This window comes from Temnothorax longispinosus, chromosome 8 (assembly GCF_030848805.1).
Source record: "Temnothorax longispinosus isolate EJ_2023e chromosome 8, Tlon_JGU_v1, whole genome shotgun sequence".
NCBI lineage: Eukaryota > Metazoa > Arthropoda > Insecta > Hymenoptera > Formicidae > Temnothorax > Temnothorax longispinosus.
The window spans coordinates 14056285-14084249 of NC_092365.1; the positions used below are offsets into that span (position 1 = coordinate 14056285).

Genomic DNA, 27965 nt, shown 5'->3' on the forward strand with positions numbered 1-27965 from the left:
TTGAATCCGTCACGTTCATTACAGAATCGCCTGTCTTACAATTAATAATATTAAATTAGAACGATAACTACTTTGGGACTTAACGTAATCGTGACATTATGTATTAAAAGCGCATAGAAAGATAAAATCTTCCGTGCTGTATCCTGCTGAAATAAGGCAAGTCTTGTATCGTTATTTCTATCGTTTGTATTGTTTGGACTGTTTGGAGATACACGAGGAAACGTGAGAGGAAAAATCGGGAAACCGAGAATTGGCGGAGCTGATTTATAGCCGGCTGCACGACGCCTCGCGTATCTCCCTTCGCGGTCTGTCTGTCTGTGCGTTTGACATTTGGTGCCTTACGATGACCGACTGAAATATGAGCCTTCACGTCGCGAACGTCCAGCCGTCCGGTCCGGTCCGGGGTGACCGGGGTCTGCCGGTCTGGTCCGGTCTCGCGACTCTCGCGAGGCGGAGGAACTGGATTTCAGTCATAGAGACGATGCGCGCACAAAGTTGAAATTGGCACTTACGATGGACGCCCAATGCGCTTTCGCTGAATATTCATGCGCCACGGTAAAGGGTTATTGAACCGCTCGCGCTGCAAGCGCCTGAACCTTGAATGAGCCGAGCTACATAAAGATCGCGAACGTTTGTCGATCGGGAAAAAAAGAATCCGCTCCGAATATAGTTATCCGCCTCTAAATAACAACAGCGCGATAAATGGAGGATGCGCGTCACTAGCATTCCATAATAAATTATTTTACATAACACTAATTTACGCTAATTTACGTGGAATTATTATTAAAAATTGCTGCTTCTCAAATTTCGAATATTATGTATCTCTCTCGGCGATAAAAATAACAAATTTAATTCGTATCATGAAGTATTTCATCATCGCTTGTATAATACTATCCATATTAGTCTATTAATTGGCGGGATGATAATAAAAATATATTATCCAAGAGAGAGGAAGAGATAAATTAACGTGAGTGATTCAAATAATTCAATATTTTTGCAACTTGACAGGTGAACTGAAGCGTAAAGAAGATAAAAAAAAGATTTGCCGAATGTTATCCGTATATTTCAGTTTTGGCCAACGTTCTGCGTCAGATAAATTTTTAATTAATCGCAAAATTATGCTTGCGGGCTAACAATAGCGTTCGATTTGCGCTTAACAATTAGTGGCATGCGACGGTACATCTTCTATCGGCATTATAAAATAGCATCGATTTTATTGTCTGTCGTCGCAGAGGCGGAATATACGTCCCGGTCGCGAGTGTCGGAGTAAATTTCGTTAATTAATGAAATAGATTAAAACACGGGAAAGCGCTCTCGGCCCTGCCGGACGCGGTCACGTTAGTTGACAGCGCGAAAAGGTATAACGTCGTCTGCATATCCGATGCAGGTCCATTTATAATGTTCGCCGCAACGTGCAAGTTTATGCAACTGCACGTATGTACCAAAAATACTTATTGATATAACTGTCATTAAAAGAGACGTGTCTGTCTCTAGGTGGATGACCCATCATTATGATACCTGTTTATTGCAAAGAGGCATTTTGTGTCGTTCACCTTAGCGCTGCTATTTCTATCGACTCTAATATATTTTAATTTAATTTGATTATTCCTCATAATTTCGCACAAGAAAATAGGAACAAAATTCGAATAAAAATTGAAATTAAGCTTGATATTAGCGAATTCATAAAATTCTATATCCGAAAATATATATTATTCGTTCGAATATTATCTTATATTAGTAACATAAATAAGTAATTAAAAAAAAACATTTATTAAAATATATAAAATTTTGATCGATACTTTAGAATATCAATAAAGCTAATTTTTTATGATTATAAAAATCATTCCGTCTACAAATATTAAAACATAAATATACAGGATCGAAAGATCAAATTAATTAAAGTTTTAATTTTTCCTTAACTTTTCTAACAACTCTCTTCGATAAACACGTAAATTTTAAACACGTATAAATATTTTAAAATCAAGTCATGCGCAACGTTTATCATGTGTGCGACCCAGCCAGTTTCAATTGTTTCAGGCAGTCTCAGCTCTCAGGTAGATGTACGGTACGTATTTTTCTCGAGGGCTAACTAGAGAATTTCAGCGATGAGTGTCTGCGAATCTGTGAGCGAACTCTTTTCAGAGTCAGTTGATAACGACAATATTTTTACGATCGGAGTCACTGTGGATACAGGTACGAAATTATTTGTTAAGTCCGTAAAATAAAGAGAAATCCACGTGTTTCTCAAACATAACCTACAACAACGATGACGCAGGTTTCGAATGGGAAGCGATCGACGAATGCAGGGAGATATTCAACAAAGATGTTCGGGTGGTCAAACAACGGGGAAGATTTTATTTTAATATTGATCGGGACCAGTTTCCAAAAGTACTCTTCCACGCAATCCAGATTAATTTTTTTTAATATGGTCGCAAAAATCACCATGTTTATGTTACATTGTGCCATAAATATTGTAGGTTCAACAAATGAGATCAATAGATCATGTATTCATAGTGGCTGATAATGGAAGCTTATCACTTACCAATGACAAAGAAGCAGACTTACGGTATATAAGAAATTTAGACATGTTCTCAAACTCAGTTAATAGATGGAAGAAGACTCTCGAAGCATGGAAATGCATAACAAATTTCAAAGGAAAACTTTATCCAACGATTGAAGAATACGTTGTGGCTAAAGAGCACGATCTTGTAGCCAGAGCAAAGCTGTTAGAGATGCGTAACAAAGAAAAAGAGGAAAAAGATCCCCTCGATTGGAACGTATCGGAGATGAAAGAAGAGAAAGGAAAAAAAAGGGGACAAGATCCTTCAAAATCTGACGAAAGTGATGTACTTAAATATAGAGTAACGTGTGAGAGAAATGGTAAACATGCGGTTGAATCTAAGGATGTCGCTACAGTTATTGGAGAGGTATTGCAGGATAAATTTCATTGGATAGTGGACTTATCCATGTATCATCTAGAAGTTGTCTGCAAATTGATAAATGGTAAAAAATTTTAACAAGAAATGCATATTAAGTTTTATAATATCTCCAAGAATCGATTAACTGGGTATTAATAATGATAAGTTAAATATTAATATATTTCAGTTTCTCGACTTAACTGGCAAAGTTTCGTACATCAAATTTCGCACGACGTTTCGGCCCTTGGTTTGGGCCTTTATCAAGTGACTAAATCATCTATAAGACTCGTCGAGTCTTATACGACGAGTCTTATAGATGATTTAGTCACTTGATAAGGGCCCAAACCAAGGGCCGAAACGTCGTGCAAAATTTGATGTACGAAACTTTGCCAGTTAAGTCGAGAAACTGAAATATATTTATTTATCACTGGCGAACTACGAAAGCTGTTTATTATTAAATATTAATTATTTCAAAATGTTTCAGATCAACTAACAACGCATTTTCGCGTAACACACAAATCTATGCATAACAGAAACATAATAAATTTTGGGCCAACTACCCTTAGATCAACTATATGTTACAATTTGCTAAAATTAGCAAATCCTAAGCCAGGAGATATAATAGTAGATCCTATGTGTGGAGGAGGTTCTATTCCCATAGAGGTATTGCATATTTACAATGATAAAATTAATAGTTTGATAGATTTCTATTCATACACAAATTTCAGGCAACACTAGCTTATCCACACTCGTACGTCTTATGCGGCGATAATGATTCTAGAGCTGTGGATAGAACAAAGTCGAATATGGATGCTTCAACCGTTGGATATAAAATAGATCTCGTACAATGGACCGCTTCTAAATTGCCATTCAAAGATTCTCTTGTCGATATTATCGTTACTGATATGGTATAGAAATTAATATTTCAAAAAACTTTGTTCCATTTTTATAGTCGACTTTTAAATATTTTTATATCCTTTTTATAAGGAATAATTATTTTCTTGACAATTTACAGCCGTTTGGTAAAAGAAGTGGAAATAAGTCATACAATAAGATTTTTTATAAGCAATTTTTGCTAGAACTTGGTCGAACAGTAAAATCAAACGGACGAATAGTTCTACTCACATATGACAGATATAACTTTAAAGACGTAAGTTTTTATTATAATTATGTGCGAGAGTTAAAATATTCATTTAAAAAAGAATTAATTAAGGTAAAATATTTTACTGCAATCCGAAGACAAATTCTGTTATTCATTTTAGGCTTTGATGGCAGCTGGCGATTTATTCTGGGTGACTAAAATAATTGGTGTAAACATAGGAGGCCTTCCAGCTGCAGTTTATGTTCTAAACCGCACTCAAATATCTCGCGATAGTTTCAAACCGCGGATGGCCAAGCAATATAGTTATCCGAAAGATAAATACGATAAAGACTCATCTACTCGATCGACTGAAAAGTCTTTGACCAATTAGATGTTCTGTTTTCATAAGTGTGATATAAATTCATATTTTTGTACGAGGAAATTAATAAAGTTTATTTACGTGTTTGGTATGTAATCAGATTAATTTTATTTCAACAAATTATTTCCCTCCTAATAAACTCCAATATATAAAATTCACAAAAAGAACTTTCTTCTGCTTGTTTCCATATCGTGTCTGCGACCTTGTATAATCCACTCGTAATCACCATATTTACTGTCGAATGTTCCATGCTGCAGCGATCTTAATTTCAAAGTAAATCGTGGACCTAATTCTCGTAATCTCGGTTTTCCAGTCTTGAGATTAAACTCGTATCTGCAAAATAATTCATATTCGATTTAGATTATATATAGTTTGTATTATTGTTAATCTTCGTTATAAGTTCTAAAAATGTCATGTCATAAGTCTGTGATTAATATAATTAAATACAAAAAATAAAATCTACACATAAATCAATAACTTCAACACCTTCATAAATTCTTTAATTTTAATAGATGCTCCTATGTACAGTCATATAAACTTCCACCAAAATATTTGGAATCCACTAAGAATAGTAAGAATTAAAATCGCTACAGAATTACCTATGATGCCTGAAAAATATGTAATCTCTTTGATTGTGAAATGTCACTGCTCTCCTTCCTTTAAATTCTGGCTGATAATGAAACAATGCTCCCAGCATTCTGCCGATGGTAAAACCTAAGCGCGTGGTAAAGTTATTGAGAATAACTTCTGGTCGGTGTTCTGTGATCTCTTTATGGCTGCGCTTCAAGTCCGTTGTTAACTTGACATTACTGAGCTTGAAGTGGGCAGTAGGACCATCAGGCAGATGAATGATCAACATTCCATCTAACATTTATATTTAAGGAAAACTATTTCAAGATAAAAATAACTTAAATTAGCTTAATGTATCTTATACAATGCAAATGTAAGTTTGTTAAGTGACATTAAATGAGTTGCTTCCTAAAAAATTTCTAAAACTTCTAATAGTTCCCTATCAGCCAATTTAGCTAAAAAATATGTTGGGCAAATAAAATATTAGTTACTTATTAGTTACTTATAACATTAGTTATTACTACAAATAAAACTGTTACATTATCTAGTATAAATTTGTAATTTCACAAAAAGGATACTTGGCTTGCATTGATCCTCATTAACGATTACTATGTCAGTGAAGTTTCTGGCGATAGCACTCTTGACCATTTTTTTAACGCCAGAACGATTTCTATACAGCGAAATAGAATTAGGTATCATTCTCGTGAGCTCTCTGCCAAAAATTCTCGTTTTTCTGTTTGGATTATCGGCGTACGTAATGAGCACTTTAGGCTCATACTCCTGCTTATAATAGGCAGCAAATTCGTCATGCTCACACTCAGCTTTGAGCTCCTCATTCGCCTCGTCATCCAGATCACCTACTATCGTAGTCTCATCCTTCTCTCGCAGACTCTCTAAAGTATGGGGCACCTGTTTCGGAGCACCCTCCTGTATCCTTGCCTTCTTCGCCTGCTTCTTTGCCTTCGCTCGTTCCTTCATCAATTGCTGACATTTCTCGTATCTCACCGCCTTACATTTGATGTGATTGAAGTTACTGTCAGACGGCAGCAAAACTTCCGAAGTTTTATCTGTCGAAGTACTCGGTTGATCGTCCACCACGTTATTTTCCTCTTTGGGTCGACTCAGAAGATTTCTTCGCAATGTTTTAATCTTCATCTTGTAGAACTCTGTTGCTCTCTGTTAAGATCGTAAGCGTTCAAGAGATTCGACCAGATTCGACCGTTCGAGAGTGCACTGCGTTTAGTGCGTTTCTAACCTATAGATTTAAAAACACGTGTTTACGAGTCCATGAACACACATGCGCGCAGTGTCGGCAACATCAAACTAGAGTGTAAAGAAAAGAGGCGCTCTTATCATCTAGTAAAATATAGTTCCATGATAATAAACTAATCATTGGGCGCGTTCAGCAGACACAACTGTTGAGTTTCGTCTTATCAACAATCTGCGTTGATTGGTTGGTTCTAAAAGTAAGAGCCAATCACGTTCGATTGCTACTGAGCGGTTTGTTCTGCTAAACGCGCCCATTGACAAAAGAAAAATTCAGAATTTACAACGAAAAACAAAAAGGATATTAAAAAAAATACAAATACATTTTTTTGCTTTTATTATTTATAAATTCAATTTCTTTCTTAAATACACCAACGTATTTATAAAAAAATATTTATTTCTTTCTTCCAAGCGTATATGCCACCTCTCGCTATACTTGGCTAAAATCTTTCTTAACAACTTTGTTTCAATATGAACAACATAATAATGCGTATAAGTTATTTTATAAAATGAGTAAAGTTTTCTGTACGACGAAATAATGCAAAAGATTTAAGCTAGTTAAATAACTGATTTAAAATATCTACTTTTAGCCTAGTTACGTGTTTATATATATACATTTCACCTTAGCTAGAGATCTTATATACAATCATTTGAACTTCAAAACTATCCACAACACAAAAAATACTGCTATAGAAAAAAGGAACAAATATAAGATGTAATAATTATGGCCTGCCTTTGCTAAACGCAAAACACGCGCTACAGAACCAGATAAGGAACCACTTGTCCTTTCAAAGTCATCATCCTAAAATATAAATTCATATTATTTCTTATGTTTAAGGTGACATGAAAAATTGCGTAAACGTATCTTAGACAAGCTGACCAACTAACCATGCCTCTGAGCACTTTATCTTGATATTTTACTTCGGTGCCAATGTCAATGGATAATGATTTCAAAGCATGTATTTTATCCCGCAATTCTTCAGTCATTCTTTCGTTCTCGTCTTTCATAACATTTTGAGTAGATGTACTTGGTAATGGCTCATAGCCGTAACCCCCTGGAAATAAGGAAATTATATTATATGTAAGATATTATATTTGTAATAGTACATTTAAAAAAGTACATTATATAAAATAACAATCGATTAACGCATTTGCTAACAGATGTCAACTTACCTGAATGAGAACGTCGCATTTTGTTAGTAATCTTGATAGCTTAGTTGATAAACAGATGCGGAAGAAAATTATTATCCTACGAAACACCTTTAGAAACTTGAAAAATATTTCAATCTGACTTTATCTGGAAAAAAAAAATACATTGTGGTCAACTTATTATTTATCCTTATATAAATATAATAAAATACTTATGATAAAATAGACTTACCCAGTTAAACAGCAATAATAATTGTTTCAGGAAAAATATGTTGCTCGAGCAAACTGTATTAAACGACGACACTCGAACTGAAAATATTCATGTATAAGTGTATAACCTCAAACAGACAAGACATTCGTATAATTTATCCAAAAAAATCTGTCCAACGCTTTTTAATATAAAGTTTGCAATTTATACCAGTTATATAGAAACTACAGATAGCCGGAAAATAGAAAATATATGTCAACGTCACGATTGTAGTGACGTGTAATAGTGAATATGACTATCTCTCTGCTACGAGTGATACGAACGATGAGTAAATTAAAGCTAGGTCATCGACAAGTATCATTAAAAACCGACCACCTATAGAAATTCACGTGGCTGTTAAAACCTTGACGATTAGCTCATATTATAATATTTTTTATGATTTATTATTAGTCTGACGTTTCGTAGCTTATAATCATATATCAATTGTTCAGATATGTTGGCAAAGAAATATTTTTCTATCGACAATTGATAACGTCAATACTCTACATTTATTTCATAATTGATCATGAAGTTCAGAATTGATAGTCCCTCGATGGGAGATTTATCTTGATATATTGTCTTTATTAATTTTATAAATATACGCTTTTAAGATTTCTATTCTGTTAAAAAATATTTTTTCCTTATAAAATATTAAATTGATTATGGACAAGGGGCATTTGGAGAATCATATTTCAGTATATTATTAATAGTATTATATATATTAAATGTAAAGGCACAAACAATAAGGAGTACTTTTCTACTTTCTAGATTTCTACGGTATCAATGTGTTTCATACATTGCTTACACGTTCGATATACAGACAATTATGTCTCACGCCAACAATCGTCATAGAATTACTCTCGAAGACGGAGAAACACTTAACATTAAACTATTGGATCTCTGACTTTCCTAGAACTTAAATAATTTAATTACAACTCTATCTATTCACAACCTTATAAGAAAAACGCTCAACGTATTTATTTTTTCTTTACGTAAATGGAACGCGATTCTTAATGCTCGTGTTGACGATTCGTTAAATAAACGTATATTAACATCTCGATATGATCGCGTATAATTCTCGATATGAAAATCGTTAACAATTAAGTCCAAAAACATATAATTTTTGCATTCGTAAATCTTTCGACGATCGCGCGTTTCACAACTATAGATATACTGTTTTTTTATATAATTTTCATTATCTAATATCTCTCTATCTTAACGTAAAACAGTGATAAGTACGTTTGATGTCGCTCGCGCGTGAAAACGCTGTAAATCATTGAATCGTAAAAATCTCACACTGTTGTAACATATACATTCATTACATATATTGCTACGTAATGTTTCTCTACGCATATCGGTGTACTTGTATATATAATATATCGTGTGTGTATATATTATACATATACAATATATATATACACACACACGATATTGATGATTTGATCCCTAATTTGAGATTAGGCCTGAAATTTGGGAAATATTGTATAAATTTCTACCGTAAGAAATTCGGATTGACGATCATTTTCTTTTGGAATGTTCAATGCCACAGACTCAAAAAGAACTCAAAAAGAAAAACACAAAAAATCGACCGATTCTTTGCTGTGGATTGTATCGTCATGGATATTAAACATTTTGTACTTCCGCAACCCGCCTAAGAGAAAAATTGTATCCTCAGACGATGTGCTACAATTATAGTCGTATAAAATTTACAGAGAATTTATGAAAGATTCGTCAAAATGTCTGACAGCACCTACGATGGACTATTTCTAGATTATCGCTATAAACTAAACTACAAGATTTTTCCAACGTTACCCTGAATAGATATATACAGTGTTGAGCATCGTTCTTGACTTCTTAAATTATACAATACAGTTCTATCGAAACGAATCGATCGTTAGGCAAGAGGTCTTCAACGTATCGTCATATGATGAATATAAGAATATACATCATAAATATAAGGATAACTTATAGAAGAATAAAAATGATCGTATAAATATAAAGTTTCAGTTATACTGTGACTCGTTTGCCAATTACTATTACGTTTGAAATAATGTCTGAAGAGAAAAATCATGATGGATGAATCTATAAGAAAATCGTACAAAGAATCTACTATCGGAATTATTTGGAATATTTTGATGTGTTCAGAGAAACGCTGGACGAATGAATACGTCGCGATGGCGCTGGACTAACTGGAGCCGATGGAGACGGTCCAGTGGGCGTCGTCGGCTTGGAACCTCTTCTGCTTCGTCTTAGAGTCGAATATGGACTGATGCCCCGATTAACGTGCTCGTGAGCGTAAAGTAGCACTCCAATATCACGGTTACCCGCCTCCAGAGCGATCTTCAGGGCCGAGCTGCCGTCCACGTCGACGATAGACGGATCGCAGTCCGGATGCGCGAGAAGCAATCTCACGATGTCCGTGTGGCCATGTTCCGCAGCGCACATCAGCGCGGTGCTACCGTCTTCATCCTGGATATTAACCGCCGCTCCGGCATCCAGGAGCAGTTGCGTCATATCCTTGCGTCCGTGCGATACCGCCAACATCAGCGCAGTTTGCCCATGCTGTTACGCAAAACAAAATTAAAGAATTATAAAAATATTTGAGGAAAAATAGGAGAGAATTTTTATACATGGTGCTCCTATTATATTTATTACAGTGTAGTAGAGAGCTTACCAATTTTGCTCGGATGTTGACATCGGCAAGCTGAAACAACCTATTCGCCACGGAGGCGTGCGTGGAATTTCTGACTTCTGCCAGAGCAGCTAACATCACAGCCGTGTAACCAGCCACGTTCGCCTTATTAATGTCGCAGACTTTCGAATCTAACAATATAGACACCACGTCGAAATTGCCATGAGAGACCGCGTAGTGCATCGCTGTATTTCCACTGGTGTCCGTCATGTTGACAATGTACTCCAGTAGAGTGCTGGAGCATTCCTCGAAACGATCCAAATAATCCTCGACATCTAACGGATTCGCGCTAGATGTGCTGGATATTTTGAACCATTCTTGCTGTATAATATTGGTAGCGTTCTTAAGCTGATGAGAGATATTTCTGCTAGGTGACTTCTTGATACTATCGTTGAGCACCTTCATGGCGGCTTGCATCTCTTTCGAGGGTTCGACCTTTTTCCTGGGCTTGTCTTGAATTGGTTGAAACAGAGCCGATTCTGGTAGCTCGGATTTCTCATCATTATCCGCCTCCTTCTCCATGTTACGCATCTCTTCTGTCGCAATCTTCTCATCCTTGGTTCTTTCGGATTGCAATTGTTGAATGCTACGAGAGAAAAAAAACATTTCTTTCTCTATCTATTTTTTAAAATGTTTGGTAGATACACACATACAACCAGTCTTTTACTAAAGAGTTAATTATTATTTCTTTATACATTGTTATGTAAGGGAGATTATGAAAACTATCTAATAAAATCTAATAATTGGCACAATCAAAAAGGTTGAATTCCAAATCTTAAATAAAAAAGATCTCTGAACTATAAAAATATATCGTCAAGCCATGCTAGTGTAATATTGGCTATTAATATTAAAATTTAAATATTAAATATAAAAATTCAACACAATACCAAGGACATTAATGGCAAAATGAGCGTGGTGCTGTAAATAGAAGCAAGATATCAGATCAGATTATGGCGGGAGAGACGTTACCCTTCCGTGGCCGGACAAGGCGGGATATCGGAGACTTCGAGATCGCTGAATAAACGCGGAGCGGCTCGCTGCGGCTGCTGTTGCTGCTGCTGCAGCATCGATCTGTCGAGATCGAGGATGCGTTTACTCGTTCAGCATTGCAAGACCGCCAATACGACGCGGGACGCGCAACGATATCCGACTTCCGTCTTCCGTCGCGATATTTATGTCGTGGTTGGAGCGTGCCAGGAAGAAGACTCGATGACGCACTCGGCAGTTCGACACGCGCGCAACCATGGACTCAAAAAAGAACAACAAACTATCCGGCACGCTCGGCCGGCACGAAGTACGTCATGCGCGGCTTTGCAACTGGTCTCGTGCAACCCTCTTCCCACCCCCTTTAGCGCGAAACAACCCCCTTGCAACAGCGACCTTCGACCACGGAAATAACAGATGGCGTGAAGCGTAGTCGAGCGGGAAGGATCGAGGGGTGGATCGAGTATTGAAGGGGTAAATGGTTCAATATACTGAATCTACTAGTTTGGAACTAAGTTTAAAACATGATAGATTAAGAATTAAGCATAGCAAAAAATTAATTACATGCAATCTGTAAAATTTTCCGCAAGTAAATAATCTATATTCCATAAAGCTTCATGTGTCGATCATAGGATAAATTAATTTATTCCCTTAATTCATTATTTTTTGCACAATAAGTTAGATACAATTAACAATTTATTTTTCATAGATTGGAGATCATTTTGCGATAAAAATGCTAAATTCTTAATCTCTTATACAATCTCACTATTCTTTCTCCAATATCTCATAAAAGATAAGATAAAATAAAAATGTAATCCCAAATGACCAACCGGTTGCTGCTGTCGTACTGCTCTTTATTGTCCGTGTCGTATCTTATCATCCCGACGGCTGGAATTTTCGTGTAGGTGTCCTGGCGCTTGTACTGCCTTCTATGATCGCTGGTATTCAAGGGAATATGAGATGGCCTCGGGATCCTAGATACCATATTGCTGTTCTGATGATTCAGGCTGTTCTCCGCATTGTTCGCGATCTGCTTCGCCAGACTTTTGATCGTCTCCTTGCAGTTGTCGCAATAATTCGCCGCGCAGGAGATCGAGATATGCGGCCTCACCGAGTCACCGACCGACACGTCGACCAACGTCTTCTTCATCGTCGAGGTGCCGAAATCTCGGCATCTTGGCGTGAGACCAGACGTATCGGTGCCGCGAGTGATGGTTCTCACCAGATCCTCCACCATCACCGCTACCGATTTGCTGGCTTTTGTTTTCGTCCGCCTATCGCCGTAATTGAACGAGTGACTCCTCGAGTTCATCGAGTTCAACGACACCGGTGGCTGCACCGCCACAGGATCCGGTCCGACGCACACGCTCCTAGTACAAGAACCGAATCTGACCTCGATTCCGACCTCCGATGTCGTCGGCTTGGCGGTTACGCCCACGTGTGAACGCATTCTGAACAATTCCGTCACCTGGACCATCTGATCTCGCTTTTCGGCGACTTTGAGTGTTTCCGGGCTGCATTGAATGCCCTTGGAGGAAGTGTCTTTCACCAGGCTATTCTTGTAATTTTTCAGACTATGTTCCGCGAGCAATTCAGCATCCTCATTCGTCAGGACATCCTTCATACCCAATCTCGTTGATGTGCCGCAGGAACGCTTCTTGATCTCTTTTTTCGCTTCCGGTGCGATATCTTCGATTAGGAAATGACTGCACTGAAGACTCTTGGGCTTGTTCTCCGTATTGATACCGAAGTCCCGCGTTTTCTTCATGATTTTGCGATTGATCGGATCGTTTTCGTTGGGTGGTATCGATTCCACTTGAAGAGGAGTTCTCGTTAGCTGCCTCCTTCGTACTTTCGGCAGATTTTCCTCCAACATTAGTTGACTGCGAGTCAAACTCGATTTCCAGGTACGATGCTGGAAGTCGTATAAGTTCGAGAGGTTTGACGATGTCTCGTCTGCCAGCACGGTACTCTGGTCCTGGATCTCGGGCACAATCTCCTCGATTCGCAGATGACTTTTTTGTAGCGATGGCTTGATCGGCGTGCTTGTTGTTATTATACCGACGTCTCTCGTTCGAACCTGTAGCGATCATTAAATTGACATAATAATTTCCGATAAAATTAGATACAGCTGATTAAAGTATTTTCGCTCAGAATCATTTTTTACTTATTTCCTTGTAAATTAGCACTAATTAATGTCGAGATAATTGCTACATTCTATTACATAAAATGGCATAATATCGATTTTGAATATATATATTGTTAATCGCCTTAATTATTACGAACCATTGCATACCGAGCAGATTATATTGCCGATGACATATCTGGGAAGTTTCAGAATAAAACGCAACATAGTATTGAAAAGTGGATACATATTGCAATTACTATATTTTTAATCTTCAATCTCGACGTATTATTTATAAATATTTACGCGAAATATGTACACGCGCACGAAAGTCGCTCGGCTCCGGCGACGTAAAAAAACGACACGCGAAGCAACTGGAGCACACGGCAAAATTATGTATCGCCATTTAAATTCCGATTTTCACTTCTAATTAGAAAAGCAATCGCCACTCACTTCTGGATATACATAAATCGACGAATAATTCAACGAGAGGTTGCTTCAGTTAAAAAATTAGGGATGTAATCTAAAGATTTCGTATGTGATCAAACAGCAGTTCAAGTATTAACACTTGTCTAACAACTTTATATAATAATGCTGATCTTTAATTTTAATCTTTTATTATTTTCTAAAATTGACAGATAAAAGAGATTAAGAAGAGATAAATTAAGTTCATAAAATTAGATAGAAGAATATTTTAAATAGAAGTTTAAGTAAATAATTTTAATAAAAAATCATTTAGAATTTCAAGATTTTTTTAGATGCCTTTTAGACACAAACAAGATAGATAATGGTTTGTACGATGACTAAGTGGAAATGTAATTCTTACAGGCTGATACGATACCCCAACGTCCCTTGTCATCACGCCGCACATAGTTCCCATGTCCCTGGTAGATACGCTTCCAGAGGTCTTCAGGTTTCGCAGGGTGGTGCACTGTTCCGAGAATGATTGGCTGCGATGCCTGTGCAGGGTGTCGTTGCAGGAATTCGTTTTACTCAGCTCGTCCACTTGCCGCAGGAGATTGCGTTTCTCCTCTTTCAATACCGAGACTTGCACCTGCGAGAGAAAAAGAAAGAGATTGTACGCGCGGAGTTAGATAAGCTTGGCAATAGTGTAAGCTTTTATCGAGTCTGATAAAATTGCGACGCGTGAGAAAACATAATGATTTTTCATGTTGCGGAAATAATAGAAATATTACACCAATTTTCAATAAGTTGCAGAAATAGAATTAATGATTAATATTTTAACTATATTTTCAGATCAGTTTTTTAATATTAACATACATTAATAGATAGAACAATTAATAGATAGATATACATTAATAGATAGATAAAATATTCTACGTTTAATATTAAGCAAAAATAAAATTAATTCAAGACTGATTAAAAATGAAACATTAAAAATCTTTAGTACTGCGGTTAGATTAAGTTTGCAAAGCAAATAATAAACATAAATTCACGTGAAAAATATTATCAGGTACAAAACGTACAAAAGGTTCCAGCTCGACTGTATATTAGTATGTTTTCTATTTACTTGATTTTTATCTTTTTTAGCTTTATTATTTTTTATGTCAAGTTTATTCCATTAGAATGGTAGTAATTATTGCATAAATACAATATCTATATATAAATACAAGTTCACACGAAACATTTCTTTGAAAATGTAATGTGAAAAAAAAAATTTCATTGTTTCGCATCGTTTGTGCATTGAACGAATAACGAGACGTGTCTTCGTAATAAGAACAACGAGATCATGATAAAGCAGCGGGAATACACATGAACGTTTCGCTAGAACGGAAGAGCTCGGGCTCGCATGGGTGCAAATTATATGCCGGGCGATGAACGTTACGAAAGCGTAGGTGGGAGAATAGGAAATTAGTGAGAACTCACCTGCAGCATGGGAATCGCCTTGACCTGTTCCTCCAGCTCTTTCATCCGTTCCAGAGATGCAGCCATTTGTTCCCTGATATTCTGCAACGCATAAAAATATTATTACTATCTTCCTATTCCCACATTTCACAAAATCACACCAATTTACATGTTTGTACATAAAATTTAGAAGCTAAATGAAATGAGAATTATTATCAATCTTGAGATTAGAAATATCTATTAAAAATTAATTATAAAACCAAGACGCGAGAGGGAACAAACAATATATAGAAATTTTCAATAACATAATGTCAAGGATAAAATTATTACGTTAGCGTTTTGCAGTTTTCGATTGCTCAAATTTTAATCGCGCACGCAAATTTTTTTTCTCATATAAATTTATTGCAATATAATGTAATAATTATACAAGTAAGAATAGTAAAATATAAATTTCATACCTGAAGTGCGCCGGTACTAAGATTCGAGTTACCACTTCCGACGCTGGCGTTGTCGGAATCTGCCGGCTGGTCTGTCTGGACTGCATTTTGCACCGGCGCCGGCGCTGTCCCGTTTGTGCCATCTAGCGAAAAAAATCAGTCGTGGAAAACCACGTGCTTAATTATCCGCTTTATTATTCGCATTTTTTTTTTGCAAGAAATATTTTATTAATTCTTGAGAGAACGTAGTTGCGCTGAACATATTGAAACATCCACTTTAATCGACCTCCCTCTTTGATCAACTCTGCCCTCCGGCTTCTTTAACTCTTTAACTAGGGGAAGTTAATTTAAACTGATTCCTCCTTACGAGGCAGAGATTTTGAGAAAAACATATTCTCTTATCTTGGGAAATAAAATCCGTAACTGATAATCACTTGTTAAAAAAAAAAAGATAAAAATATTAATATATTGGTATTTTGCGCCATTTTGTTTTGTAACGTGTTAAATTCAAAACAGTATCGTACAAGAATATTTCCTAGAAATATGTATTTAATTTTAGTTATTAATAGCGTTGTTATCTCTTAGCAATCGCTCTTTTTGACGCATCATTCGTCGACAATAGATATAAAGAGGAGTAATTAAATTGTTTTGCGTCATTATGCATTATACGATCCTTATGCAACATTCACAACAAGCTAAGTTCACCTGTTTCGTCGAAATGTTTTTTAATCGGCTCTTGAGCAACCGCGTTACAGAGCAAAACCTTATCTCGAAAAGAACAATGAAGAAATGCGATAGACGTTGTGGCAAATTCCTTTGACAATGTCGTGATATGCCTCGTGACTCGTGGGCTCGGCCGTCGCAATGCAGAATTTTCAGCACGCAATTCGTGACGGACGAGGGTGTCTGCACGAGATATTTCACAATCTGCAATCTTAATTTTAATTAACGTAGTCTTTGGCAAAACGTTTCTTCAGCATCCATAATTCCGGGGTTATAAGCGATTGAAAAAAGCTAATCTTTCGTTAACTTTAGAGAAACGATTAAGTAGTTAACAGAATTAGTAATCTTCAATTAATTTCCAAGCAGCTGTAATGAAAGAGTGACCCCAAAAATCGCTTATTTTTGGTCCCGCGATATTGGAACTGAATTGTGTGTCAAATGATACCTTATGACAAGACATCAATCACAAAAAATTTTTAAGTTGAGGTGAGAATTGATTTCAGAGATATGGGAGGTCAAAGTAGACAAAATTCATTAACTTGTCAGCCCGTACGCTTTAAAGCACGAATTTTTCTTTCAGTCCGATAATTTAAAACTTCGTACCCGGGGGTTTTGCTAGCTGCTGACAATGAATTTGAAGTCAGATTTTTCACACATACTTATGGATCGATTTACTCAACAACAAAAAGAAATTAAAACATTTTTTAAATACATAGTCCGTCATATTAAATCGGCCATTATAAATTTTAAAAATCTGACTTCAAATTCATTGTCAGCAGCTAGCAAAACCCCCGGGTACAAAGTTTTAAATTATCGGACTGAATTAAAGAAAAATTCGTGCTTTAAAGCGTACGGGCTGACAAGTTAATAAATTTTGACTACTTTGACCTCCCATATCTCTAGAATCAATTCTCACCTTAACTTAAAAATTTTTTGTGATTGATGTCTTGTCATAAGGTATCATTTAATACACAATTCAGTTCCAATATCGCGGGACCAAAAATAGGCGAAAAAACCACTGATTTTGGGGTCAATCTTTCATTTTGAGATTAAAAATTATAAAGATATTTAGTGTTTGAATCAAAAGTTGCGGTAAACGATGTCTTCTTTCGTTTTGCCGTGGAAAAATCGATTCCAAATTGGGAAGAAACTTGTTATCAAAATTAAGATCGCAAGGTTGCAGGACATCCTATATATGCATCGTTATATTAACGATGAAGCGCCTCGGTGAATCACGCATCACGCGCATTGCACATGTGGATTAGACAAAATTAAAAAAAGGCTTAAACGATCTCCAGCACCGTGAAAGTTTCGCGCGGAGACGAACGTTATACCACCGCGTGCCGATCATGAGATCGCGATAAATTCGTCGCGAGAAGGAGCGAGAGAAATTAACAAGGCGGTCGTCCGACTGTTGCGTGCCAAGAGTTACGTGTTCGCGTGTCAGACCAAGTCAGTTTCTATCATAATACTGGCGTTTATTTAGAGAAAATTCCAGAAAATTATATTTTTGACAAAACAAAGTCTACGGTCAAATTTCTTAATTAAAATTCCTTCAGTCTGGACGAATAAAAAACGCAAATTTATAGACTGCATCGAAAGATGCAATTCATCTCTGTAATGAAGGATGCGCGAGCGTTCGGTCGTTCGCAGCTACGATGCAGCTGTTTCTCTATCCCGCCTCCTAAATTGCATTTTGACCGATCGTCACGATAACGCGAATGGGACTTTCCAAACACTGACACTCCGATTCCGCGACGTCGTCGTCGTCCCTGGCACTTCCATTTTTCGCTCGTTCACGTTTCAGACAGATGCACTTGTCGAATACGGAAAATGGCATCGCGCGCCGCTCGCGAATCGCATAACAACGTGATCGAATGTCGGCATATAAAGGAAAAAAGAGAAAGAGAGAGCGAGAGAGAGAGAGAAAGAGAGACCGATCTCTCTGAGGTCGTTCGATCTCCCGAGGCGAGATATCACTCGCTCGCTCGTTGATAATGAATTCAACTTGTTTGGAGTTAGATAAAGTATCTGTTAATTGCTTGCGCCGCTGCCAGTGACGCTAATCACACTGGTATGACGATAAACAGTGGCAGCCCATATCGCCACGGCCGCGGCGCGGCGATCAAATTGCATAAAAGAAAACCACGCGATAAAGTAAACAGTGATGCAATCGTTTCTATTTTATTTGGCATACATTTTTCCGTTTTACTTAGAAATGATCAAGGAGATTGACCAATCGACAAACAAATATCATACGAGAGATCAAAGTTATGTCACGAGAGAAACACTTTTGTATCTCCACGCGGAGGGCGATTATCGAGATGAACTCACGGTATTTCCGCTTCGCCTTCATCTTGCAGAAGGGAATCCTCTTCATGATGAAATTCTTTACCCCCATTCTCGCTGTTTGTCGATCTCTCGCCGCTGTCGTGAATCTATTGTGAATTTATCTGACTTTTTCAGAGGGAGATGCGCTTTTTTAATCTCCGTGAACGAAACACTCGTTATTCCACGTATATCCCACGCGTCCAATTGAAATTGTCGCCTGCTGTCCTTCGTCGTTTACTTCACGCTGTCGCGGATTTGAATGCTCGATTTTGAATAGGATTGATTCTTTTTTATATCGAGTCGCCGATTAATAACATACTCGCGAGTAAATTAATGAAAGTTAGCTGTTAGCATCGTTACAATCAATCGTTCGATCTATCAGGAGTTATCTTGTGACGTACTCGATGCATAAATTATCGTAATTTCCAATTTTATAAATTTATTCTTTTTTTCTTTCGATCATTCTTCCGTTGTTTCTTTTTTTGGAAGTAAGCTATAGAGTCACGCGCTAATGCTTTGGATACAAATTATTGGCCAATATTACGTTTTCATTCATTATCAATTTCACAAAGTCATCAGATATATATTTTGTATTCGGTAGTTCCTTCTCTCAAACGGGATATTTTTCCCCTATGCCCTCCCCCTCCTTATGCAATCGCGAGTCAGCATTCGGACACAAATCATAGATTGGTAACACGCGTCCTTCTACGGCGAACCGTGCCCAACTTCACAGTGTCGCGGATCTATCGTTCGAAAAATGAAGCGCACTTGCGTCGAGTCGTCGCACGGTCGCGCGTTAACGACACTCCGCTGCGAAATCGTCGGTCCACGTCGGTCTTTCGCCGCACTGTCGGTCGTGAAATCGTTCTCGCAATCGTCCTCGCTCGCAATCTCGGCCGATTTCCCCGGATGACGGACCACACGGAGCCGTCGAGGAGTCTGGAGGAGTCCGAGCCTGCTGGTCGCCGTGCCCGCCGAGACGCCGACGCCGCGCGCCCACGCTACGAGGTTAGTATTATTTTCGTTTATTCCCCATCTTTATATTTCGGCGAATTGGGTCGCCCGGAGATCGCTCGCTCGGAGGGCGACTTTAAAGTCGCTCGGAATTGGCGATATAATTGGCTCGACGAGGCAACACATCGAAGAGGCGCGATCGCGTCGTGTCCCGGTGTCCGTGTATATAGGTAAACAAATTCGTTCGTTCGTTCGCTCGGTCGTTCGCGTCCGGCACCCCGATATATGTATACATAAGTCGCGGTTGCTCGCGACTCGCGGCTCCTCGCCGCTTCGGCGACAGTTTGCGTTTGACTGCTGTGATGCCGTCGAGCCGTCGAGCCTCGGCGAGCGCGTCGACCGTTCGCGCTAAAGGTGAATGGAAGAGGGGGACGGGAGCGGGAGCCTCGCTCTTCCTTCGTTGGCCTCTTCTTTCGATGCCCCGCCGATTTGCTAATCGCGAGAAAAAACAGCGCCAGCGTTTCGCGGTATCCGGGTCTCTCTGCTCGCTCGCTCGCGAGAATAGCTTCGATGTCGTGAAATGTCTCGGTCTCGATCGTTCGAAGAGTCAATTCTGAACGAAATAACAATCGGTCGAGTTACGTTAAATGCGTTTGATCGTATGTACAATCGTTTTTGCGAATTCGTAAAAATTATCCAAACATTAAAGTTAAAATAGCTGGCAAGTTATGGAAAAAATGACGAATGATTACATTTTTTGTGATATCGACTCCAATTAACGGAGAAATACGTCGGAGAAATTTTGGCTCAACAATTTAGTCACTTTGTGTAGATATTTGTGTTGTCCCTTGAAAACAGTTTTTATTTAAAGTGAAATTATTCCGTTCGAAAATTTGCGCTTTTGTAGCCGCATCAAGAGAAGGAGAAACAATGATTTATGTGTGTTCGTTGTGCTTGAAAGAAGCTTCGGTACGAGAGGGTGGGAAGGGAAATAAGCGGAGTAATAGTTAATGATGTGTAGAAAATTAATGATCTCCCCGAAAGGGTTCGTATCCTGTGAACCTTAACAATTTTCGCATACGCTCGTACGCGTCATTAATTAATATTGCCTGGCTAGTGATTACGTAACAATGGATGTTATCTACTATAATGTTGAAAATTAATAGACTTTACCGTTTCTTTGATAGAGAGATGCACTTGTATTAAGAAGACGTACGCAAAGAATTTTTTTGATTTTACAAACCGGATCGTGCACGTCTGCACAATTAAAATATTCTATAATTGTGTAATAAAGACTGAGAATTCATCGTTGAACGTTGATTGGCGGACGTATGTAATTTCTTGAATTAAGCATACGCGCGTTGAGATTTGAGATTGTATAATACAAAATCGCCAAACAGGCGAGCATCGCCATCCGCGGGCAATTAATTAGGCTATTTGTCGCGATTACCGCGACATACGTAGGTAGACGCGCGAGATTTTAAACATGACAAACGATAAATATTCACGATTACGACACGAAACTCTCCGCAGCGAGACTTGCTTATATTATTTATATACCGCGCGCGACGGCGACGTCCTTCCCAATTACGTAGTCGTCAAATTTACGTCATTGCTTCAGCGGTTTCACGATCTTATTTTCGTTCGTTCTCGATGCAGACGATGCACGTGCTTCGGAAATAGTTCAACTAGTTGTGTGTGCGCGCGCGCGTGTTTAGCTCGACAGGTGCAGGCGACCATATGTGACCACCTTGCCCGAGCAAGGTTGCACCGAAATGGCTAGGAACGGTGACGGTGAAGTCACGCTACGCGAGCAATCGGTCTGGACTGCCGTGCTAACCATTTCGCACGTTACACGTGAAATTCTGAAATTCTGAAATTCAATCGCGTTAATACTCTGTCGTGTGAGAGCAGCCGGTTATTTTAAGATCGGCGAGGCAAAGCTTGGACGTCTCGCTTCAGTTTATGATACTGACAAACATCTCGTTATTACCATGACACGCACCGCTTCGCTTTCTTGATCAGACACGATGGTGGTTGGAAATTGCTTCGAAAATTTACACGCTATGGAAATCATATTGCATTAATATACGATATGGAAATGTATTCTCCTCTTACTTAATTGCTTTTAATTTTATCAGCATTCTCTTCTGGGGTGCTATTTAACAAATATACTAAATATACCAAAAATACGTAAATAATGTGGTAAACGTTTATTTTTTTACGAATTGGTATCGTTGTCGTAGAAATCCGTTATAAACGAATATCTGTCGTGCACATTGGACAACCGCGCGATGTATTTTCGTGTATACATTGCCGAATTCGCGATAGTATACCGAAGGGTGTTGCACGTCGGCGGTCGGACAATAACGATGTAACGGCAATGTAACCGCGGGGTAATACGGTTGCGCCTGGTGGAAAACGCGGTGGCGGTTGCACCGCCACCGGTACAACAACCGGAAGCAGGTGGTTCCAGCCACGCACCGGCGGCTTCCACGCCGCGTTCCGCAGCGCGAGCCTCGCGAACTCGTACGGTACGGTACGGTACGTCCTTCTTCTTTACGTGCTCGCAAGGAGAAACGACCGCCAGCTATCTTGAAATCGCGATTTAATAGCACGTAAAGCCGCAAGAACGTGCCGCGACGCTATTTTCACGTGGGATTTAATCGACGGGCGATGCCGGAGAAGCTTGTTGCGCGCTAGATCCGATCTCCGAGAGACGAATTGACGTAGTATGCTATTATACTTTAAGATCTGTTAATTGAGACGGTTTAGAACGCGCGTTTTTGCGGATATTAACCCTAAAGCTAGCTAGATGTATCTCGAACATCTCTCCTTTCGTTGTTAGAAGGGTGATTTATTATTCATTTCTTTCTTTCGCGGGAACAATAGACGTTATTAAAACTTTCTTTTGCTTTGAAATATTTGCTGCTATTATCTTTAAAGCCGTGATCAGAATACGGATTGGGATTGAGATTGGCGTGAAATTTAATCAATCAGAATAAAGAAAACTAACTTCAAGTTTAGTGAACTTTGCTCCAATTGGTCCAATCCAATCTCAATTCCAATCCGTAGTCTGTCACGGCTTTAGAGAACTTGATTGATACTTGACTAACTTTCTTCCTCTCCTTTTCTCATATTTTATTAGAATGTTTAATAATTTAGCGATAAAAGACAGATAGAAATAATCCTTTATACGTGCATATAAAGGTTTATTTTAATTAGTAATACATATAACGAAAAAATATTATACAAGAATAAAAACAAAGTGTAAAAGCAAAAATTTTTTGTATATTGTTAAAATTATCGTTGAAACATTTTGATTGCAAACATACCCACTTTCAGATAAGAATTTCATTAACATAATGTTGAAAAAGAATTAACAATCTTTTTACACACACAAGTGTTTTATTACAACTGATTTAAATTCTAAATTCATTTGCTTAAAAATATTAAAACGAAAAAGTTCTTCAATTTACTTAATCTCTTTATTTACATTTTTCCTTTTTTGAAACATCCTTGTTCCTTGTATCTAGGAAGATTGTATAATGCTAATCGTCAGTTGATTGGCAAAAGAAGATACCGTCGTTTCCACCTTGCGACACGTTTCCGTTGTCGGCGACTTGCCGTCGCGTCGGTCGCACGATAAATCGCAAAATGAGCGTAAGAATGAGCTGAGTCGTCTCGTTGAAAGAGACAAGGAGAGAATTCTTTTCTCCACAACGGAGAACTCCTCTCGGATCCGTGAGAAACGGATGCGATTGTCGCCGCGCGGAATATAATCGGCCCAGGTAGCAGCTTTGTGTTAATCAGCGAGAGAGTGAAATGTGTGCGAAGTGGGCTGCGGTTCTCTCTCTCGAGATTATCGGATAAGTGTGGTTGATGGCAAAATAAAAAATCGTAATGGTATCAATGACTGGTGGTATTATTACTTAATCAATCGTGAAAACATCTGACTCAACTACGAGATAAACGTTTTTTGTCTTTCGTCATTGAAGTAGCTTCCAAACTTCGTGCTATTATATTTATCTTGAAAAAAAATGTTTGTTCCTATTTGACGAAACTTATTTCGTACTTTAATATTTAAAATATTTGTTTTAAATATATCTTATCATTATTTGGTAAAGCTAGAATAAATTTTTATTATAATTAATCTAATTACTACTTTATTGTCAATTATGGATAATTATTGTTTACAATTTATTTCGAATACGCACTGTGTGTTTTGCATTAAAATTTCATTTTAATTAAACGTTGACATATAGATATGTATTGAGTATCCGTAATATCAGTTACATTATATTAATTTATGTCATTGCATTTATATTTATTATAAGAGAATCTCTTGTTAGTTGCAAAATGCAAAAATTTGAAAAATATTACATGAGCCGCTACGAGACAGTCGGCTTTTCAAGGCGAGATAAGACGTTTTTTTAAGGTGTTTACAAGAAGTAACGGTGACCAGAATAGCACTTTTAAAACATCCGATAAAATTAAGAGTCTGCGAAATAAAATGTTTAACGCTGACAGCACGATATCTTCGTAATTAAACGCAAGCGGTACGTTTAAAGAAGTTATAAAGTTCCGAGTTTATAATATTCTCGTGAAAATTCTTTACCGTACATTGGTGATAAAAGCCACTTATTATGAGTTCATATAGGTATAATAAAAAAGGAAAATCTATGTGTGTCACTTTGCACACCTTTTTTCCTCATTTTGATAAGTTAATTGAAATTAATAAGGAATTTTAATTTAAATTGGGGAAGTTTTAATTTTAATTGTGCTTAAAAATTTATCGAAGAAAACAAGAGAAACTGTTCCAAATTAAATTAATTAGCGCAAAACGAAATGAAGGAACGTATCTCTTTCATAATTTCTATAAAATGATAGATGATAAATAAAGCGAAATTATTCAGCAGTAAATGTATTCGCCGCATGAATTTGCATCGTAGAAGGTAACGGAAGATGCCATGAATACAGCGGAAAGAAGCGTTGCATCTTCGTTAATTTGCTTCCTCGCAATTATAACCGCGCACTTTCGATCGGCGAAGTGTTGTCCAATTATCACCTTGGACGCAGAAAGCTTACGCACAAGTAATTTCTAACGCGTCGATGATTCCGAACAATTCAATTTCCGCAGCGATTTATTTCGTAGGCGAGAACTCGTGAAATTATTAACACTGGTGCCCATAACATCGCATAACGAAATAATTAACGTGTTCCGATGCCGTAGCGACTTCAAAGCGGCCCCCAAGACACGGAAGGGGCCGTTTCTCTCTTCGCACCACTTGCTCGGTACATAGCAGGTCATTGGGCCATGGAGAATCCTAAGATGGAACGGATTCAGCGCGAGAAAATCCAATGTGCGTGAAAAATTATTCAGATCTCTTTTATTTACTCCGCTCTTTCACCGCCACCGTTAATTCGTCGCGCGATTCATTGTATTTCTTTCGCGGCGGTCGCAAAGATGTTTTTTCTCCAAAGCGACGATCCGATTTTCGCGATAAATTCACTCGAGTGAATTTTACCGTTAATTCAGAGATCAAAACTCTTCATCTTCCGACAATTGAAAGATGAGATGGTACTTTAACACGAAATATAGATCATAAAATTCTCAAGAATCTTCGTTAATAAATTTTTAATGATTATTGTTCCTACAAGAAAGACGAATGTTGCAAACGCTAAATTTCTGACGCGATTATACTTTAACAGAAAGATTACAATTAGAAAATTTCTATACAATTGTTATCGTTCTATAGACATTTTTTAATAATTTTTAATATATATTTAGCGTTTGCAATATTTCTCGCTCTTATCGACGAGAGAAGCGATATCTTACCGGTTTCCGTGATAAGTCGACGATTGAAGATTTTCGATGAAGGCGACCTGCAAGATCGCTTGAGGGTCGCCTCGAAGTCATCCACGACATCGCTGAGATCCACGACTGGCGAGGGATGCGAATTTCCCTGCTGTCTTGGTGGTGGATGATTTGATCTCGGCGAAGTAGTCATCCCGTTCGCGGTCGTACATTCTTGTGATATTTTCGGCAATTCGGCTTCTATGCCCGCCAGTGCCGGACTCACCTAGAATCAAAAATAAAGGAAACTATCTAACACGAGGATGCCTGTTCACCACGTCCGATGTGAATTATGTCCGTGCACTGCACCGCGCTTTGTCGAGTGATTTATCTTGAATCTTCACGGTTTCGTCGCCCTGGCGATGAGCACGTTTATCGTCAGAGTCGGTAAATTTTAACGGAAACAGAGTACAAACTAGGCGTGATATAGTATGAAGTAATTTAATACAATGTTCGTTAAAATTATTGTAATTTTTACCGTAAACATGAATTAAAAAAGGTATTTAAATGTAAGAGGTTCTATGTCCTTCACAATTTTTATTTTTATCAGGCCATAATATATCAAGCACAATTATTATTTATTAATTCCCATCTTACTTAATTAAGTCAAATAAATGCTAGATTAATTTTAATTAAATCCTATTATCACGACATTATTAAAGCAAAAAATCTAAAATGTGATATCAAGTGTTATTTACACATTTGATACGGGAAACATTCGGAAATCGTATGCTGATAATACATAACCGGTGGTTTCACTTAACCGCCGCACAATGATGCTTTCAGTATACGTAATTAGAAGTATCATTAATTAATTACCAGGCCCAAGAGAACTTCCATTGATTGACATTGTCTACGACGTTCTCGCTTCTTGCGTCGCTCCGTGCTAGGCCTGTCTCCGGCGCTTCCGGCCGCGACGGCTTCGCAATAACGCACGAAGTCTAGGTCGATGTGATATCCATAAGGGCAACAAAGGCATTTCGAACCGGAAACATACGCCTGCGTCCCCACTATAAATGAGAAAGCTTTACTTCAGAAAACTTCATTAAATATTTATCTCCGATAAGACGTATTTACTGTTGAGACAACTGGTCAAGGTTGCGCCGCGCTATTAAGATAACACAGATAAAATTTCTGCAAGCTCCGTTTATTCGTAAAGCGCTGTATTTCTTTTTTAAATTTAAATTAAAAATTAAATTAATTATTTATCATGATTGATTTATTGTGCATGCTGAAAAAGTATATGATTAATGATGCTACTTTATCCAATAATTAATTTTTCATACTCAAAAGACATGTTAAACTACAATATAGAATCAATTATTAATATTATACAAAAGTTTAAATTATCAATATTTAATTATCAATATTTTAGCAATTAATTAAATTAATTGTTAGAATAATCGACAGCATTAAACCATTCCGTGTTTCGATCGCGATTCAAGAAAAAAGTTTTTTGGCCGATCTATTGTTGGAATTAAATCAATCGGGCATTGTTCATCTTCGTCGAACGAGCGTTTGTTCGAGGTTAATGGCCGCGGTGCAACGTAAACCGAAATATGTTGTAACCATTGGCAACTATCCAGAGAAACAGTAATAATAATCTCGCCAAGTTCGTTAGTCGGATGAGTATGGAGATTCCATTTAGTGTCATACCGCTCGCGCTCGTAGTATCACAATATATGTGGCAATGACTTAATGAATTCCGCCTCGACACATCTCGGTATTCCTCGTTGGATTCTAAATTATATGTTCAGTCAGGTGCCTTTGTTCTTATTTACACATAATTACAAGAGGGAGCTAGGAATTATATAAAATAATAATAACGCTAATATAGTATACATATGTATATATAATACAAAAAATTATATATTTTTATCGTGAAGAAAATTATATAAGAAAAATAATCTGCTATAATAGTAACAATTACTATTCTTTTTCATATTTTAATTTAATTTCACATTATTTTCAAACGTAAAATAATATGGATCGTTACACTTTCGCGCTTGTGATTTCTGATTTGATTATGGCCAACGATCTCCTATTATAGACGCATGCACTTTTATTAAAAGTGACTCACCGTTTCCATTGAAAACGCGGGTCGAGGGGACGACAGTCAGAGCCATGATCCCGGCTGATCGTCAGACGTACTTGCAGATCCGCGTTTCCATAATCCTGAGAGTGCAAATAAAACCGTACATTAGTACGCGTAAACGTCATGTATGCGCGAAGAGATTCACGCATTGCAAAGAGGAAGGAATTGTGAGGGCGATAGACTTTTCGAGCGAAAGTCGGAACAATTGCCTGCATGCCCTAATTGCAATTATTGCACAACCGCACGGCCGCTACAGTTTCTCGGAAAAATTACATAATTTTCTAAACGTCT

At 37.7% G+C, this 27965-nt stretch overlaps 4 protein-coding genes across 9 annotated transcripts in view; 1 reads left to right on the plus strand and 3 right to left on the minus strand.

Moving 5' to 3' along the window:
• Positions 1–2028: 2028 nt before the first annotated feature.
• Positions 2029–4474, plus strand: LOC139817628 (tRNA (guanine(6)-N(2))-methyltransferase THUMP3). Its single transcript, XM_071785866.1, has 7 exons — positions 2029–2193; positions 2276–2388; positions 2478–3003; positions 3403–3581; positions 3647–3826; positions 3934–4068; positions 4181–4474. The coding sequence occupies exons 1-7, from the start codon at positions 2106–2108 to the stop codon at positions 4388–4390; spliced, it is 1431 nt and encodes a 476-aa protein (XP_071641967.1). The 5' UTR covers positions 2029–2105; the 3' UTR covers positions 4391–4474.
• On the minus strand, positions 4463–6225 carry LOC139817629 (probable ribosome production factor 1). The gene is made up of 3 exons (XM_071785867.1): positions 5527–6225; positions 4978–5242; positions 4463–4711 (listed from the first exon to the last, which is right to left on the minus strand). Exons 1-3 carry the CDS (start codon positions 6101–6103, stop codon positions 4534–4536), a joined length of 1020 nt encoding a protein of 339 aa, XP_071641968.1. The 5' UTR covers positions 6104–6225; the 3' UTR covers positions 4463–4533.
• Positions 6226–6534: 309 nt separating this feature from the next.
• Bet1 (blocked early in transport 1) lies at positions 6535–7932 on the minus strand. The gene is made up of 5 exons (XM_071785455.1): positions 7782–7932; positions 7596–7672; positions 7388–7511; positions 7103–7269; positions 6535–7016 (listed from the first exon to the last, which is right to left on the minus strand). The coding sequence occupies exons 3-5, from the start codon at positions 7404–7406 to the stop codon at positions 6861–6863; spliced, it is 342 nt and encodes a 113-aa protein (XP_071641556.1). The 5' UTR covers positions 7407–7511; positions 7596–7672; positions 7782–7932; the 3' UTR covers positions 6535–6860.
• Positions 7933–8308: 376 nt separating this feature from the next.
• Positions 8309–27965, minus strand: part of Kank (KN motif and ankyrin repeat domain-containing protein 2 kank) — a 36403-nt gene continuing 16746 nt past the window's right edge. For 3 of the 6 annotated variants that reach the window (XM_071785430.1, XM_071785431.1, XM_071785432.1), the window contains 9 exons: positions 27660–27754; positions 26399–26589; positions 25562–25805; positions 15736–15857; positions 15299–15379; positions 14238–14465; positions 12117–13366; positions 10285–10888; positions 8309–10172 (listed from right to left, as the gene is read on the minus strand). In XM_071785430.1, coding sequence (XP_071641531.1) covers positions 9729–10172; positions 10285–10888; positions 12117–13366; positions 14238–14465; positions 15299–15379; positions 15736–15857; positions 25562–25805; positions 26399–26589; positions 27660–27705 — 3210 coding nt within the window. In that variant the 5' untranslated portion in view covers positions 27706–27754 and the 3' untranslated portion in view covers positions 8309–9728. Of the gene's footprint in view, positions 10173–10284; positions 10889–12116; positions 13367–14237; positions 14466–15298; positions 15380–15735; positions 15858–16419; positions 16642–18180; positions 18319–18771; positions 19923–25561; positions 25806–26398; positions 26590–27659; positions 27755–27965 lie in introns of those variants that run through there. The other 3 variants (XM_071785433.1, XM_071785435.1, XM_071785434.1) reach the window with 3 other exon arrangements.

Excerpts from the sequence above, each read along its gene's own strand:
- LOC139817628 (XM_071785866.1), top strand. The coding sequence starts at position 2,106 with ATGAGTGTCTGCGAATCTGTGAGCGAACTCTTTTCAGAGTCAGTTGAT. Across the intron at positions 2,194-2,275 it reads CGGAGTCACTGTGGATACAG|GTTTCGAATGGGAAGCGATC; the intron begins GTACGAAATTAT and ends ACGATGACGCAG. Across the intron at positions 4,069-4,180 it reads ACAGATATAACTTTAAAGAC|GCTTTGATGGCAGCTGGCGA; the intron begins GTAAGTTTTTAT and ends TATTCATTTTAG.
- LOC139817629 (XM_071785867.1), bottom strand. The coding sequence starts at position 6,103 with ATGAAGATTAAAACATTGCGAAGAAATCTTCTGAGTCGACCCAAAGAG. Across the intron at positions 5,243-5,526 it reads TGAGGATCAATGCAAGCCAA|ATGGAATGTTGATCATTCAT; the intron begins GTATCCTTTTTG and ends TATAAATGTTAG. Across the intron at positions 4,712-4,977 it reads ATATTTTTCAGGCATCATAG|ATACGAGTTTAATCTCAAGA; the intron begins GTAATTCTGTAG and ends ATTATTTTGCAG.
- Bet1 (XM_071785455.1), bottom strand. Across the intron at positions 7,017-7,102 it reads ATAAAGTGCTCAGAGGCATG|GATGATGACTTTGAAAGGAC; the intron begins GTTAGTTGGTCA and ends TTTATATTTTAG.